The sequence below is a fragment of the Lagopus muta genome, chromosome 1 (genome assembly GCF_023343835.1).
Source record: "Lagopus muta isolate bLagMut1 chromosome 1, bLagMut1 primary, whole genome shotgun sequence".
In the NCBI taxonomy this organism is placed as follows: domain Eukaryota; kingdom Metazoa; phylum Chordata; class Aves; order Galliformes; family Phasianidae; genus Lagopus; species Lagopus muta.
The window spans coordinates 10867680-10885282 of record NC_064433.1 but is presented as its reverse complement, the minus strand read 5'-3'; the positions used below and the strand labels follow the sequence as shown (position 1 = coordinate 10885282).

The window sequence follows — 17603 nt, the reverse complement described above, 5'->3', positions numbered from 1 at the left end:
TGTTTCACATTTGGAAAAAGAATATAAAGTAGGTATCCAGGTATGAAGCTGTTTGTACTTGTGAAAAATGACTGCCAAGTGGGGAGGTGTTTACCATAAAAACACATAGGCATGATTCATTGGTTGCTTTTCAGTGTTTGCCCACCACTTAGAAAAGTATGCCAGGTGCCTTGAAAATGAGAGATTGTCTTATCAGCTACATATCACACATATTTATTTTAATAAAGTGTCTTGTTTTATTGATCTTTATTTTTAATGTACAGATTTTTTGTTTCCAATTTTTTTTCCCTCTTTTTCTTTCTTTCTTTCTTTTTTTTTTTTTTTAATGCATTACCTAAGAGCAGAGTCCATCCTCTTTCAGGAAAACTTTTAATTAAGCTTTTGCTTGATTTTAAATCCGAAGTTGACATAGGAGCAGTTGATGCTTCCCAAATCATGAAGCTTGGTTAGTGTCTGCCTGTTGCTGGCTCTCTTGTTACGACATTCTTAATATAATAGGTTATTTCATTCTTAATATCTTTGTGGGTGTACAAAATTTTTGCAAAGATAGTTTTGGACTGCAGCATCTAAAGGTGAGGTGCTTTAATGCCTGAAAGATTAATTTATCATTCGAATATCTTGGTTCATACATTACCTGGGATACATTACCTGTTCATACATTACAAAGGAAATGATAACACAGGAGCCAGGAAACCAAGCAGCTAAGAAATACTGCTGAAGGAGAATTCTCACTAAACATGAGAATGCTGTGGGATTTCGTATCCTCTCAGGAGTAAGTCTGCTGCATGTGTAGATAAAGCTATGTAAGAAATGATGTCTATTACTCTTACTGCTGCACTCATGCTCACCTGTGAAGTGAAAGATATGTCCCATGATCAGAGATATCAGGTCTACTTGAATGTCTGGAACGCTGGGTCTCTTTCTCAATCACCCTGTGAATTTTTAATAACTTACTGCAAAGTAGAACAACTGATCTTGACATGGCAGTTATCCCAAGGATTCTCTTCAGAAGTGGAAAACTTTTGAGTCTTTTGTTTCCAGTTATATGTGACATTAGAAAACAAACCTCTCAAACTTCTAGATAGCTCCTTTACACAGTAGGCCATTAATTAAAGTGGCATGCTCTCAAAACACTCTTAAGAAGCAAAGATCCAGCTGCTTTGGGGGTATAGTCCACCTGCACTGGTTACATCTGTACTGTAGGTAAATGTGCTCTGAGGTTTCTGGTTCCCCCACATCCAGGCTGTAAGATCTCATAGAGCATGAATCCATACCAGAATGGAGCCAGTATGAACTTAGTGGTCCCATAGTGTAGACGAACCCATACAGTGCTTCCTGAATGCCACTCCCACAGTGAGGTCAGAAAGAAGATGGAGATGTAAAGAGACAGAGCCAGGAGTGCAACAGCGTGGAGATTTGTGCCTCAGTGATTGACTAATAGAAATATAGGCACTTACAAACACACAAGAGAAGGCTTTTGTGTTTCTTAGTGGTGTTGAAAGACTGCTTGTAGATCTCCATGTGGTTATGAAATGTTAACAAAGTGATTTCCATTATAGATTTAACCTGTAATCTCTTTCATTGGAACACAAGCCTAACATATCGAATCTCAAGAGTGTTTATTAACAATTCTGAGTAATTCCATTCTAAGAGCATGCAACAATTAAAAATCTTAGACAGAAAATGTGATGAAACTTAACTAACTCAGATCAGAATACAGGAAGATACAGAGCTGATTACTGAAACAAAAAATTACGAAGAAATGTTTGTTTGAATTTTAGTGTCAAGCAAAAATCCGTTAGGCATTAAGGAAATATTTACAAGAGAAATGTGTAGTACATGTTTACAAATATTCAAATGAAACTTTAGAATCTTTTAGTGGCTATAAAATGGTGAACATTTATTTTCAAAAGTGTTCAAAGAAATTCAGTCAGGTCTGATTATATGTTAATGCAAACATCAGATTTTAAAATATTCTGTTTTTATTTTGTATTTCAAGGGTGCGATATTTACCCAAAGAAAATATCACAGAAAACTCTAATGGCACAATATCTTACATGTTGCCTAACGCTGCTCGTTTTGAACCTGATATGTCTGTTGGGACAGAAAATGACACCATCACGTGCCTCAACCTCGCTGTTGTTGTAAGTCAAGAAACCAATCCATAATATCCACATTTAAATGTAGAGATAGTGGAGGAAAAAGAGGAGAATATAGCATTAATAATGCGCATTCCGAGGACATATGGCTTTTACATTAAGGTTTCCTCATATGCCCAGGGTAATCTCAACTATAAAAGAAAACTGACTTATTCTTGCCAATGAAAGCAAAGTCACCAGCCTGGACAGAATGCAACAAACAGCATCCTCCTATGCAAGTTTTGTGTAGGAAAGAATTATTATCAGCCATGATTGTGTTGTTGGAATGTCTCCTGATGACACTGTGGTTCCTACTTGTGCGTTTTCAGGATAACTGTGAGAGTGAATGCTGGTGTTAAAATGAAGAGGTGATTGGTTTAAACAGAAAATAATGGCCAATTGTCTATGTTCTAATCTGGGCTAGCAACTTCCTTTCAGAAAGTTGCTTTTGTTTTGGTGGATCAAAGTCCTTCATGCATGGCATTCATGAACACAGCTCATTCCCCTCATTTTGAACCATGCAACTCTATGGATCTAAACATAGGCTCCTGCCTGGAAGTAGCTATGTCGGGGTATGTAAGGACAGATTACTCAAGCTCCATATTTGTGTTCAGAACCAAACTGGGATAAGTCTAGATTCCCAGAGAGGTGATGCCTAGCTCGTGTGGCAGCACTGATGACAGTCTAGTAGAGACCACCTTCTGCATCATAACCTTGTGGTGAAAATACTATGAAATCAAGGGAGATGTTTTTCATGCTTAACCATGAGAGGAATTGAATATACATCTCTATCTCATAATCTTTCCATATTCATGCTTGCTGCTTGCTCTGAGTTTGAATTCAGGCAAGAATGAAAGATTCATGGGTTAAGGGAGATTTAAAAAATAAAAGCAAAAGAGAGATCAATTCTGTCTCTTGGAGTTCAACTTTCTGTCTGGCTGTTCCATAACTTTCTGTGTAGCACTGAACACAGAAGGATCCTGTAGAGCCTAGGCTGAGCTTGCTCAAAGAGATTTTTCTTACACAGATTCATCCTGGAGAAGGGAAACCATCAGGACCATATAATGGCTTTCCAATGCCTGAAGGGGGCCTGCAAGAAAGCTGGAGAGGAACTTTTTATAAGAATGCTTAATGACAGGACAAGCAGAAATGGTTTTAAACTGGAAGAGAATAGATCTAGATTAGTTAGTAGGAAGAAATTCTTTACTGTGAGGGTAGTGAGACACTGGAACAAGTTGCTAAGAGAGGTTGTGGATGCCTCCTCCCTGGAAGCATTCAAGGCCAGGCTGGATGGGGCTGTGAGCAACTTGGTCTAGAGGGAGGTGTCCGTGCCTACAGCAGGGGCTTGGAACTACATGATCTTAATGGTCCCTTCCAATCCAAACCATTCTATGATTCTATGATTTACTTATCAAAATTGTCATAATTTTCTACTTCACCACATGAACCAACCTAGATTCTTTCTGCTTGTTTTCCACAAGCTATCTGATGGATTTAGGAACATATTTACATTGTTCTGGAAAAATTTGTTGCAATTACTGCTGGTAAAATACGTCATTCTTCATTGGAATAGAAAAAGTTCATCTGTTATGTAGAATTAAAACTTTCTGGAAAGGACACGTTACTTTCAGAAATGTATTCCTCCAGAGCAGAAATGTATACCTTCTGATTAAAAAATAATTGTACTTCAGCAGTTAATTGTTTTTATTCAGGATACAGTCACATTGTTGATAGCATAATTTCTTCACCATATTAAGTTTAAACCACAGCCAACAGGTAACAAGGCATGTGTGTGAGGCTGGTGTATGTGACATATGGACACAATAGGTAACAAAATGAGAAGTGGTACAGTCCATGTAATATGCACTGGGACCTGAAGTTCAAAGAGTTTAAGGATAACCTAGTGAACTTGTGTAAACACTGAAGACAAATAGTCTGGTTTTATGCTAAGTTATATCCAGCAATTTTGTTAATGACTGTCAGTTGTAAATAAAAATTTAACTTACAGTGAGTTGTATCCACATTACCTACCAGCTTTGCCAGAGATTTGGAGTCTTTCTGTATTTTTCATCCAAACTTTAATTTTATTGCTGTTGTAGGCTGCGCCTGCCCTCTATACGAACAATTTCATCCAACTACTTTTAAATACCTGGATTAAATCTTCTAAATCAAACATGCTGCAGAACAGAACAGTGAAAGAAATACTATGGGGATACACTGACCCCTTCTTAAGCAAGGTTCCCTTCCCCTTGGACCCAGTTCTGGGAGTCTTCTACCCGGTAAGTGAAACCAGGGAAGAGATAATGATTCAGTTACAATTCCGTGAATGAAAGTTAAGGCTGCTGCTGTGAGGAGGAAAAATCTGACAGTATTTTGTTATTCCTTCTTGTGTCTATTACAGTATAATGGGACATCTGATGGACTTTACAGAGTGTATAATGGGAAAGAAGACATAAGCAAAACAGCAATAATTGAAAGTTATAAAAACAAAAGGTATCATGATGTTGTATATATGAAAAAATGTACGTATTTCCAAGGTGTGGTTTTTAAAACATGCCTCACTAAGAGCTACAGTTAAATGGAAACTCATAAATAATTCAAGAAAAGCTTGATAAATCTTCAGGCTATTCATTATTCTGTTATGAGCTTGGATTTAACACAGTTATTGATTCTTTGTTCCAAATAGTTGCTTCTGCCTTGTGTACTTAAATAGGCACATCCAATTTATCCTATTCTACTGTATCATATAGTTTATCTGAATGGAATTTATTTCTGTTCTGTGTCATTGCTAACGAATCAGGCTTATAATGGAGCAGTGAAGCTTAGTAATAATGACATGATTTACATGTTATAATTAATGAAGCATGACTTTTTTTATGTTAAAGGAATCTATCTTACTGGGAAGGTCACTGTGATTTGGTTAACGGCACTGGTGAGTCTATTAAAGCTTTCTGAAACTTTTTGAAAGTCATTTCTTAATATTGCAAGATATAGTTAATACTGCAATATTCAAGATATTAATATTAATTATTAATATAATTATATCAATATTGCAATCCAATGAGATACAAAATACAAGTTAAACCCCCTGGGTTGTGAGTCGTGTATTCTGCAGTTAAATATCTATATATAAGTACAAATGTATACACACTGCTGCTACTATATATGCATACATCTGTCTCCATTATATATTATACATCATTATACACTATGTTATACACTATTTTATATATTCTTGAACATACTCCAGCTAGAGTAGGTGCGGAAGAAGAACAAGCAAGGATCTAACTGTTTCTACTATCTGTCTGTTACAATATAAGCAAGATTCTTTCTCTTTGGTATAGCATTTGAAAAACAGTGTATTTTCCTTTTAGTAATGTATTTTTTTGTGTGTTGTTGAATATTAAGATTACATGTACCAGAATGGACAGAAAAGTTTTTCCTGAGATAGGAAAAGAAATTGATGTGACAAGGGTAGTAGCAAGTGAAAATGGATAAAGAAGAAAGGTAGCCCTAATCCTAACCCATCCCCACTCCCCCCCACATCCACATGCAGTGTGGTATAAATGAGTGAACTTGGCAGTTCATTTTGAAGTATCTCAAATACTTCCCAAGAATCTGAATTTCCGAAAGGCTGTAAACAGGAATAATTTCTTCTTTTGCGGAGTAATTTTATTAGGAGCAATGTTTTCTTAGGTTCTGGAATTTACCTTTTTTATTATGAAACCTGAAATCCATTTTTTTTTCCACTGTTAGCTTTGTCTTTCTCTACAAGTGATGGAATAAACACACTCAGGTAACAGGACTGAGTGCTTCAGTCCTTTGAAAGTGAGGAGAGTTTTGTTGTTGGCAAAGGTCATTGCACAGTTTACATGAGCACTCAGTATGACTGCTAAGGAGGGGATATATATTTAGAGAATCAGCAGGTTTAAAATGTCATGTGAGTTAGAATTCCTTTGCATCTTGTAAGCTTTCACACCAGAGCACAGCATTTTCGGAGCAAAAGTAAACAACGAGATAAAAAGTCTAAATAAGCACACTTATACAGTTTGAAATGAGTCTGTATTTGCAAACATTCCAACACTGCCAAGATTTTACAATAGAGCATGTCTCCAGGACAATCTTGGATTGTCTTTAAGAAAAAGTGCTTCTGTCAGCAGTGGGCAAGCAGCAGTGTGTAATTTGGCTTTCTGGATCTTGCCAACTAGATTCAAAGATAGCACAGTTGTTTTCCATTTCTTGGTTAGAATTGCTGACTAAGAAACTGAGCTGTAGCAAGACGTAACAAATGTACTGGTTAGAAGATTGTTACAACACCTTGCTTGGAAAATGGGTGAGACTCCTCTTACTCAACACTAGATGCATGTAGTGCAGAAGTATGCTTCTAAGCAGGCAAGCTGCTCTCTTCATGGCAAATGGGAGAAAGAAATCAGAAAAAGCTCTTTCTCTGGACATCCTGTGCTTGTCTCTCAGGAGTTCCAGTTGAGCAGTTTTGGGTGAAAAATGTTTAGTACTTTTTATTAAATAGGCACTTTTGAAGACAAAAGCTGCACTTCTTACAAGCACTAGGTGCTAGCTGAACTCCAAGTGAACCAAGAATCTCTAGAAGGCCTTAGAGTACATATACACTGAAGCAGTGGCAGCACATATTGGGATTCTTATTAAGTAGGAATTGTATTTTTATCCTCTGCTTTTATGGATTTGATGACCATAGAATCATTGAATCATTAATGTTGGAAAAGACCTTGAAGATCATTCTAGTCCAACTGTTCACTGCCACCATTGCTGCCCACTGAAACTTGTCCCTTAGTACCACTCCTACATCTTTCTTGAACACTTCCAGGACAGTGACTCCACCACCTCCCTGGGCAGCCCAATTCAGCACCTTACCACTCTTTCAGATAATTTTTTCCCAACATCTAACTTGAACCTCCCCTGGCCCAACTTGAGGCCACTTCCTGTTGTCCTATCACCATTACCTGGGAGAAGAGACCAACCCCACCTCACCATAACCTCCTTTCAGGTAGTTGTAGAGGGCAATAAGGTCTCCCCTGAGCCTCCTGTCCTCTAAACTAAACAATCCCCGCTCCCTGGTCTCAGGTGCTTGTAAGTCTTGTGCTCCAGAACATTCATAGCTTTATTGCCCTTCTATGCATACGTTCCAGGGTCTCAATGTCTTTCTTGTGGTGAGGGGCACAAAACTTAACACAGTATTTGAGATGTATCCTCAGCAGGGCTGAGTACAGGAAGAGAGTACCTCCCTAGTCCTTGAATCACTTGATTTGGAAGGGAACTTTAAAGGTCACCTAGTCCAAGCTCTCTGCAATGAACAGGAACACCTGCCACTAGATGAGGTTGCTCAGAGCCTGGTGTCTTGAATATCCTTGAATGTCACCAAGGATGGGGCAATGGGGTATTCAGTGCCTGTCTCGACAACCTGTTCAAATGCCCTTAGTAGAAAGAAATCCTTCCTTATATCCAATCTAAATCTCCCTTCTGTTACTTAGAAACCATTTCCCTTGTCTTATCACAACAGGCAAAGGATATAGAATCATAGAATCACAGAATTGCTAAGGTTGGAAAAGACCTCTAAGATCAACCGGTCCAACCCCAAGCCATGCCACCACATCCACAGACAATGTCCCTCAGTGCCACATCTTGAACACCTCCAGGGACAGTGTCCCCCACCACCTCCCTGTGCAGCCTGTGCCATGCTCTTTCTGAGAATAAATAGATTGTCAACTTTGGGGAAAAAAAAAAAAAAAGAAAAAAAAAAAAAAAGCTGCCATTATTATTTGGTTCACTCTCAAAAACAGTTCTGTGGAATACTTGCCATCATACAATAACTGACATAAATATTTTCTCTACAAATGACTAATTACGGCTACTTTTAGCTTTTTTTATGGGAAAGTAACATCTGAGCATTGAGCTAGAAATTAATTAATGTTTTTTTTTTAATTATTTTTTTTACAGATGGGGCATCATTTCCTCCATTTGTTAAGAAGAATCAGGTACTACGCTTCTTCTCCTCTGACATTTGCAGGTACACTGGCCCCTTCCTGCTGTGCATGCGTGTGTGTTTCCCAGTGTTCTTTCATTTTGGAGAGATCTCTGCTGGAGCTTAGATTGCTGAGGCAGTACCACATAACTGTTCCACCTAAACATGACTTAATGTGTGAGCTGCGCTCGTGAGCTTAATTCTACCACTTTCATTTGTGTCAGGTAGTAAGTTATTTATGGTGTGTTTCATTTCAGAGAATTACAGGTGTGTAATTTGGGAATGCCTTTGCTTATTACAGAGGGAGACACTGCTATGAAGTGTTACAGACACTGGAACCCACAAGGTTCAAAGACTTGATCTTTTAGGATCAGGACAGCCCCTCACCTGCCTATGTGGTCTGAGCTGGCAGTTCGCCCCTCTGCAGGGACTGGCTGGGCCCGTTTTGGTGATTTCTGCTGAACATTATCTATGCAGAGGAGAATTTGCTGTCAGCCTCTAGATACTCAAAATTGTTTTCTCACAGGCTATTTTTACATATTTTATGTATTTACAAACCTGCTTAATTCATCCCATGCTGATGGCTTTTCAGCATGCTTCTTCTGTTTTGGTTATCTGGTGTCTCTGAGTTCTCCAGTGAGATATCTTAAATCAAATTGAAGAGATACTAAGGGCATCAGAGTGTATTTGTTTTGGGAGGTTCGATCCCAGTATTTATTTTGCTGCCTGGAAACATCTGCTTCCTTTTAAAAAGGGATAAAGTAGATCATATGTTTTGTGAATTGTTTGCTTTTAAAGATCACTGTTTTTACATGCAGATTTTTTTTTTATTTTTTATTTTTTTGCGAAGTAATCGTATCTCAAAACTGGGCAGTGTTTCTCAAGTTATGGAAAAGGAAACTTACAATTCATAAATTATAAAATTCTTTAGATTAATGGAGCATAATTTGAGAGATACCTCTGACCATATAATTCTCACAATTAATGAACAAAGAAGGACAATAACAACCTCCCAAAGGTCTGGGATGAAACAAGGTAATGGAAAAGTTTCTCACCGTGTTGCAAGAGGCAGAATGCAGAATCCTTCTTTCCTCTGGCTTCAATACAAAGTGTTGCTGCCTTGGTTAGATTACTGCATACCAACCATATCTCTTTATTATTTTGTAATGTATCAACGAAACAGTTTGAAGTGGTATTTTGGCTCATATGCAGTTGAGTAAGTTAATATCCAATATGCTGCCAGCACCATAAAGCTTAAATCTTTAACATGAGGTCAGGAAAACACTGTAATCAAGAGCATATATATTGTTAACTATCTCTAGTGTAGTAAAAAAAAATAATCAAACATTTCATTACAACAATGACTGTAGAAAAGTGTAGCAAAAAAGAGCTCTTAGTGTATTCATTTTGTATATATTCTTTATTGGTATTTTTATCTGCCTTTTTGTGTCTTACTGTGCTTATCTTTGAGTGAGTACACCCCTTTGTGACTGTACAGAATAATCTTTGTTACTGAGGAACGCCCTTACAAACTGCTGAACATGGGTTTTGTGAAGTACTTCTTTCTTTTCAGAGGCAAAATTCAGATTTTCAACCCAAGTGACATTTCTCCTCTTTTATATTCAGATCAATCTATGGAGTTTACCAGACCACGAAGACCGTGAAGGGAATTCCACTGTATCGTTTCACAGTTCCTCGTGAAGCGTTTGCATCACCGATTGATGTTGGAGATAACTACTGCTTCTGTACAGATCAGGTCATATCACAGAACTGCACGCTGGCTGGAGTCCTAGACATTAGCTCCTGCAAAGCAGGTATGGCAGGGACCTGATACTCCAAACATGTTATCTGATTGGGGAGAAAGCATGTGTCCCGTAGCCGAAGTGTTGCCCTAGGATCCAGCAGTGTATTTATCTGCACACTTTTCCACAGGCTACCTGTGAGAGCTTTCCATTTTTGTAGCCTTATTTCCCAAAATGATGGCTATAATATTTCTCTGTCTTGCATGGCACTATGAAGAAAAAGACATGATACTGAAGATTGCTACTGAACTTCTCAGGAATACGCATACAGAAAGGAATGGAACTATATATAGGAACTATATGAAAGACAGAGAGTCACAGTCTTTGTATTTATGATAATTCACACCCACAATGTGTGGGTGTGTACACAACTATGTGCACATGCATCAAGTGAGAGACACCATTAACTTAATTTTATGTTGGTACAATAAAATGTACACAGTCTTCTTTCGGTGCAGGGTGGGCAGCATGAGTTCCTTTCAGGCTTGCTTTCTACTGAAAAAAGATCACGAGCATGGGGTGACACAGTGAAAGATCCTAACCTCAGTGTGGAGCCAGGAACGCTTCCAACTCCATGGCATAGACACAGAGAAACAGGATTTTGTAACCACAACTTATTTCACCATTCACATTCTCATCATGAGACTAGAATCACAAAAAATCTCAATTTATTCTGGTGGAAACAGAGGAGATATTAAGGACTTTTTTTCAGGATTCTTTCTGTCTGTATGACAAATCATGTGTGCATAGAAAATAGCTTCAGATGATGAGAACTGAATCAAGGCTTAATGATTCAAATGAATTTTTCATTTGTTTGCTTTCATATAGGAAGGCCAGTGTATATCTCTCTTCCACATTTTCTTCATGCAAGTGAATCTATATTGCATGATGTTGAAGGTCTGAGCCCAAATGAGGAGGAGCATGAGACATTTCTAGACGTAGAGCCTGTAAGTCCAAATATTTAATATTTCTAACTCAGTCTTTTACCAGAGGGACAAGCGAAGAATGCAATATTTTTGTGATCTTTTCTTAAGATCTGCTCACAAAGCTGTTAAGCTTTTAGCAGGGGAAATTTAGAGCAAAACTTTGTCTTAGTCTGACATTCAAAGTTTGGAAAATAAGCTTTGATTTCTCCTCATTGGGAATACAGGATTAAATAGATTGCACAAAGTTCTGAAGCGTGTTGAAGTTTATCCATGACTTTCAACTGCTTTTTAAAAATTCTTTTCATGAGATACTTTCTATTCCTTTTATACTACTGTTTCAATAGTTAAAAGTTGAAAAAGAGATGAAGAAAAGATCTGACCTTTGTTAAGATTAAGATATGATGCAAAGTGTTTTCTGCCCTCTGCCAATTAAATTTACATCACTTACTGGTGCAAAACTTTTAGACAATTTCTGCTTTTAGTTTATGCTTTTATGCATCCAATTAAAAAAAAATAAAATTAGTGGATTCTTTTTTTTCCATTTTTTTAGACCACTGGTTTTACACTGCAATTTGCCAAAAGACTGCAAGTAAACCTCCTTGTGACTCCTTCAACAAAAATTGAGTAAGCATTTTTTTATTATTTTGTTTTTATATACTTCATGTTAAAGTACACTGGTAGAAATGGAGAAAGAAGAAATGAGAATACTTTTCCAAAGTATTCCTGTGTCTCGCAAAAACTTCAGTCACAACTTCCCAGATAATATAAATTTCAGTGAAAGCAGCCTTCGTATGCAAGGCACTGCCCAGATATATTGACACATATCTGATTTCCCCACAGAAGCTTACAGCGCAACATGTTCTTAAAAATAACATTCTTACAAAACTCAAGTAGAGAATGAAATAGAAAGGAAAATACATTTTTCTGTAATAAATTCAGAGATGTGATTTATGCGTTCTCTGACACTGGTTGAATTTTGTCAGAAGGGTAAAGGGTCCTCTTTCTGCTTCACTTCTCTTCATTGGCCCAAATGTCCGTGTACAGCTTCTGGACATCTCTTTGGTGAATACCACACAGATTTTCAGACCCTTATTCCAATACATAGATGCGTCCAGCATTTCTTTCTTCTGACTGCCTGCACATGGAAGGCTAGACTAGAGATAATTGCCTAATATGTAAAATGACTATTAGAAACTCTAGGTTTGTTTTTTCAATCCAAAATTGCTATAGAAATATGTCTGGGAGATACAGCTGTTACTGAAGGTGAAAAAATGCTTAAGTAGAGAGACTGGTGTATGCAACAAGCTAACAATAACATTCTGTGCGTTTTATTTTCTTGTTCCAGGGCTTTATCAAAAGTTCAAAAACCTTATGTTTTCCCTATTCTTTGGTTAAATGAGGTTAGTATGTCTTCTGCATACGTTCACTGTCAAAAAAGCACAAACAAACAAGACTTTTTCTGTCTTATTGCCCTGAAATTAATCAATTAAACTCATGCTATGATATGTGTGCATTGTCCCCCTTTGCTCTGCCCTATGAGGCCCCATCTGGAGTATTGTGTCCAGGTCTGGGACCCCGAGCTCAGAAAAGATGAGGAGCTATTGGAGAGGGTCCAGAGGAAGGCCACAAAAAATGATCAGAGGGCTGGAGAAACTCTCCTACAGAGACAAGCTGAGCTTGTTCATCCCGGAGATAAGAAGGCTCCAGGGAGACCTCATTGCAGCCTTACAATATTTGAAAGAAGATTATAAACTAGGGGGAAATCAACTTTTTTACCCAGATAGGTAGCGATAGGACAAGGGGAAAGGGTTCTAAACTGAAGGAAGGGAGATTTATATTGGACATCTGGGGGAAGTTATTCATTAAGAGAGTGGTGAGGTGCTGGAACACACTGCCTGTAGAGGTTGTGGATGCCCCATTCCTGGAGGTATTCAAGGCTAGGTTGGATGAGGCCCTTGATCTAGTGCCTGATCTAGTGCCTGATCTAGTGTTTGGTAACCTTGTCTGTGGCAAGGGGATTGCAATTAGAAAATCTTTGAGGATCCTTCCCACCCAAGCTATTCTATAATTCTGTGATTCTATGTACACATCCCAAGAAGATATTCAGCAAGTGAGGTCTTTGCATATTTACCTTTCACTGACATTTTTATTGTACTATTTCAGTCTGCTGTTATTGGAGATGAAAAAGCAGAAATGTTCAGAAATAAGGTCACCGGTCGGGTCCATTTACTGGGTGTGGTGCAGATGGCATTAATCATCACAGGTTCTGTGCTGTTCCTCGCATTCATGGGTTCCTATTTCATATGCAGAACAAAGAAATTGAAATAAGTAAGTAACACTAATGGCTCAGTTCTCAGCAGCAACTTCTTTCCAGGGTTTAAAATGTTCAGATTTATTACATGTTTATCAATTGTCATTTTTCAAGTGATAGTAATGCTCAGCAGTTACTATTTCAGTTCTGTTGAAAATGTAGATAATTTAGATAATGTTTTCAAATTCTCTTCCAAGCGTTAATTTTTTAGGATGCTCTCAGCATACCCAGGAGAGGATATTGGGAACTAAATCCATAGGACCAACATTTCTTTTTTCCAAAAGACAGCGTGATTGTTGTGACTTCATGAAGACAGACATTTTATCTAAGGCCGTTGAACAGTTCAGAAGCTCTTTCTAGTACTTCCTTGAGACAAAGGCCACTCAGCTGTAGATTCCTGCACTCTTCCAGGACATATCCCTGTTTGGGGTTCAGGGAATTCACTTTAAATTACATTTCTTATCAGGAGCATTGGATAGGTTTTCTCACTTTTTTCCACAGTCTTGCCGAGAGCCTCAACACCTCCCAAACATAGCTGGCCCACTAGGATGTAATATAGGTCTGTCCTGGATAGGATAACCAGGTGGTGGAATAAAGCAGAAATGCAAATGTTACAATGAAAAGATTATGCTGTAGTAAAGAACCATTTTTAAGAAGACCTACCTTACCACATGCTAAATTCTGATTTTATCTCACTACAGGTAACAAAAGTCTTCAAATGTAGACAAAGGATGAAGTTTCAGTCAAGCATGTTAAAAGTCAGTGACAAAAGGTATGATTCCACATACAATGGAATTCAGTGGGCTTTTCCAATTTTAGAAGACCAACTGAATAACTCAAATAAACTGATATTTACAAAGGCCCTCACTTCTGACATCAGAGATCACTGTGGAAATTATACTTTCAAATAACTGATTATATGAACCTTGTTATGAGTTTTAAATGACATTCAAGCAGACTGAAGTTGAAATGCAGTTGGAATTTAGTCCACCCTCTGTCATTTATGCAAGTTGCTACTTCTTTTCTACCAGGAACTACAAGACAAAGGAAAGACCCTTGCCAATGTTTTAGCTCTGAGCGCAGGCTAGGGAATGACAGCACCTTTGAGCTCAAGCCATGATACTCTGGTTTAAATGTTTCTTTCTGTTCCTTCAAGGAATAGAAACTGCAGCAATTGAACTGCTCTCTATCCTTTATTCAGGGATGTGAATTGTGTTGAATGTGAAGTTTGGTATGTAAAGCTACTAACTGTAAAACATGAAATTAATAAGACTCACTAAAATACCTGGTTTATACAATTTGTGCAGAAATGGTGTGTGCACATACCACAGTCATTCATTTGCTGATGGTGCTCATCAATGTTTGGCCCCACAGATACTTGGTAATCTGAGCTACTCCCTAACTCCTATCCTCCACTACACTTTGTATTCTCTACTGTGTGCTTCTCTTTCTGGCTCTTCCTTGCATACCAGCCTCTTTGCTGCCTAAGCTCCACTTCACCAAAGGCAACCCTTAGGGAGTGTTGTGATACATCTCCTTCAAGGTGGAGAGAAAATTTCCCAGAATACTGGAGACAGAAGAAATACAAAGATAATGATTTTGATGGTCCAAAGGGTCCATCAAAGTGTTCCACATTTTTGATTTAGAGCATAAATGAGAACAGGTAGCTGTAGTTTTTCTCTGACAGGCCATCTGCCACAAGGAAGTATGTGCAATTATTTGGTTAATGAAGTGTGTCAGCCAGTAGGTAGGTAGCAAACATTGCCATCTGTACAAATGATTTACTTTTTCATTTAATCTGAATGCCATATCTTTGAAATTAGTGTCCTTGAGACAGATGCTGAATATCATGGGGTGTCGCATGGAGACAGTGAATTCAGAACAAGAGCTTGAGTTCTGCATTACATAAGATTTCTTCCAATTTTTTTGTCCACATAAGGCTGCAAAGAAAAAGGAAAATCAAACACAGTGCAGCTTCTGATAATCTGATGCTTGAAAATAGTACTATAATAGATTTTAATCCAGAAAAGTTTAACTTGCTAGCAAAGGACAGTATCTTTTGATAGGTATATTCAGTAAAGTGTTTTCACCCTTTGGGAAGAAAGAGAAAAACCCAACAAAATTTTCTTGTTTTAATCCATCATGTTTAATGTTCCTTGTGAACAAAGTTGTGTAGCTGTTGTGCATTAGAGCTGATGAATCATAAAAATCCCCAAGGACTATTAATGAGGTCAAAGTCTACATACTACATCATGAGAGTCGCTTTTTCCAGTCATGAGCTGGAACTGCAAAGTAACAGGGCAGGAAATGCGAAAGAAGCATGACACCAAAGAGAAGTTCTGCTCTCACTTAGAAAGTTAATGTATTTGCTTCCTCATTGTGCTTCCTAGGCAATGACTTAACTGAAGACATCCCTAGAGTCCTATGGACATGTAAAAAAAAAATTGAGTACCATTACAGCCATTGACTCACCTTCTGTTTGTTGTGGTTCAAGATCTGACACTAAGTTTTTACATATTTTATATATGTATATATAATGCACTATATTTTATATATACATATTTATGTGTGTACATCTATATACATACACTTTCTGTGTGCCAGAACCTGATGGTGAGATATTTTCACCAGAGGAACAACAGCAGTGCTTTGATTGAATTTGGTACACTTTTGTTTAAGCTAAATTTTCTTTAGTTTGAATTCCACTGTTACCACTTTAACACTTACTCTATTAGTGTGGTTTAGCATGATGTGGTTCTCTGGCAGCAGTGATCCAGCAAGACAAGTGCCAGGATTTTGAATGTCTCAGGGCCCAATTTTGCATGCACATAAATGTGTTTGTTCATATGTATAATCTAATTGATCTAAATGCAAGTTCAGACTTACAAACTATGTTCTGCTCCTAGACTGTGCTTGAATTAAAATTAATTGTTATTTTGTTCAGAGTGTTGGTTCCAGTTATTCTTAATTGATGTAATTAAGGCTAATGTTAATTATTTGCATTTGTTCAAACTCATGTGAGATAAACATTTATTAGAGATGTTATTGAACTCAATACAAATAAAATAAAGCTCAGACTTTTCTTCCTGAGACCTTCATGTCTAAATAAATTCTGTGTTAAATAATGGACTAATTTTATTTCTTTTCCTTGGTGTTTTGAGTGTGTTTTCTTTTTCTAAATACTGATTTTATAAACTGATGAATGAATGATTTTGTGCCTAGCCTTCCTTATGATGTCATTGTAGTTTGGCACATCACTGCTACTTGGATGCGCATATTTCTTGTTGCCCTATGAAGTATGATGACATACAGCATTTTTACATTGGGTTACAAAAAAAGAGGAGACTTTGGGGGCAGCATGTCCAATACTCAAATGTGCCAGCATGTTGCATACCAAATACAGCTCAGTTTTGGGCTCCTTACTATAAGACATTCAGGCAGTGGAGCATGTCCGGAGAAGGGCAATGCAGAGAAGGGTCTGGAGCACAAGTCTTATGAGGAGAAGCTGAGGGAACTGGGATTGTTTAGCCTGGAGAAGAGAGAAGAAGTCTGGCTCAGGGGCAACATTATTGCTCTCTACTACCATTTGAAAGGAGGCCGGAGCAAGGTGGAGTTTGGCCTCTTTTCCCAGGTAACTAGCAATAGGACAAGAAATAATGGCTTCAAGTTGCACCAGTGGAAGTTCATGTTGGATATTTGGAAAATTTCTTCTCTGAAAGAGTGGCCAAGCTCTGGAACAGGCTGACCAAGGCAGTGTTTAAGTTATCATCCCTGGAGGTGTTCAAGAAATGTGTAGATGTGTAGGGAGATAGTTTAGTGGGCTTGGTGGTGAAGGGTTGACAGACTAGATGGTCTTTAAGGTCTTTAATGATTCTGATTTTATGTCCAAACTGAAGCAATTCTGAGGCCACATCAGGAACCGAGGTCAGAGAGGAGCCTGCTTTCACATCCTTAGAGATGGAGGTGTTGGCACACTGCTGGCACATCTGGCAGCACATCACAACATCATTTGCTGGCTCTGCTGGCCCAGCGGGTTGGGCTGGGGGAGAAGTCTGGTTATGCTCTCATCCCATATTCCACACCCATTCCAGGTCATTATGGGTGAAAGTCATTGATGAAAATCAGACTTGGCCCCAAATATGCCAGCCTACATAATTACAACCCATAGCAGGTGTGCCAGCTCTTAATTTCTAGCTGCAGTAATGCTTTAGAAGCCTTTCTAAAAACCTGTTCTTCCTGCAGTGTCTGTTAAGGTAATGTTAATATGCCACTACGCTGTAAAAGAAAAAAATGTTGCATTGTCTATGCTTTTAACTGGGAGACTAGTCAAGGACTTGTTTTATTCACAGCTGTACATGGTAATTATATTAAATAATTTAATAACAAATGAAATATGTTTATTTTACACTTTATATATATTTTTAGCAA

General features: G+C 37.9%; 1 protein-coding gene across 4 annotated transcripts in view; it reads left to right on the top strand.

Annotated features, from left to right (window-relative positions):
• CD36 (CD36 molecule) overlaps positions 1 to 16304 on the top strand; it is a 39056-nt gene extending 22752 nt beyond the window's left edge. For all 4 annotated transcript variants that reach the window (XM_048953530.1, XM_048953513.1, XM_048953520.1 and 1 more), the window contains exons 4-14: positions 2000 to 2144; positions 4238 to 4417; positions 4540 to 4631; positions 5024 to 5070; positions 8112 to 8181; positions 9763 to 9950; positions 10767 to 10885; positions 11415 to 11488; positions 12210 to 12264; positions 13028 to 13192; positions 13877 to 16304. In XM_048953530.1, coding sequence (XP_048809487.1) covers positions 2000 to 2144; positions 4238 to 4417; positions 4540 to 4631; positions 5024 to 5070; positions 8112 to 8181; positions 9763 to 9950; positions 10767 to 10885; positions 11415 to 11488; positions 12210 to 12264; positions 13028 to 13192 — 1135 coding nt within the window. In that variant the 3' untranslated portion in view covers positions 13877 to 16304. The remainder of the gene's footprint in view (positions 1 to 1999; positions 2145 to 4237; positions 4418 to 4539; positions 4632 to 5023; positions 5071 to 8111; positions 8182 to 9762; positions 9951 to 10766; positions 10886 to 11414; positions 11489 to 12209; positions 12265 to 13027; positions 13193 to 13876) is intronic.
• The last annotated feature ends 1299 nt before the right edge of the window (positions 16305 to 17603 follow it).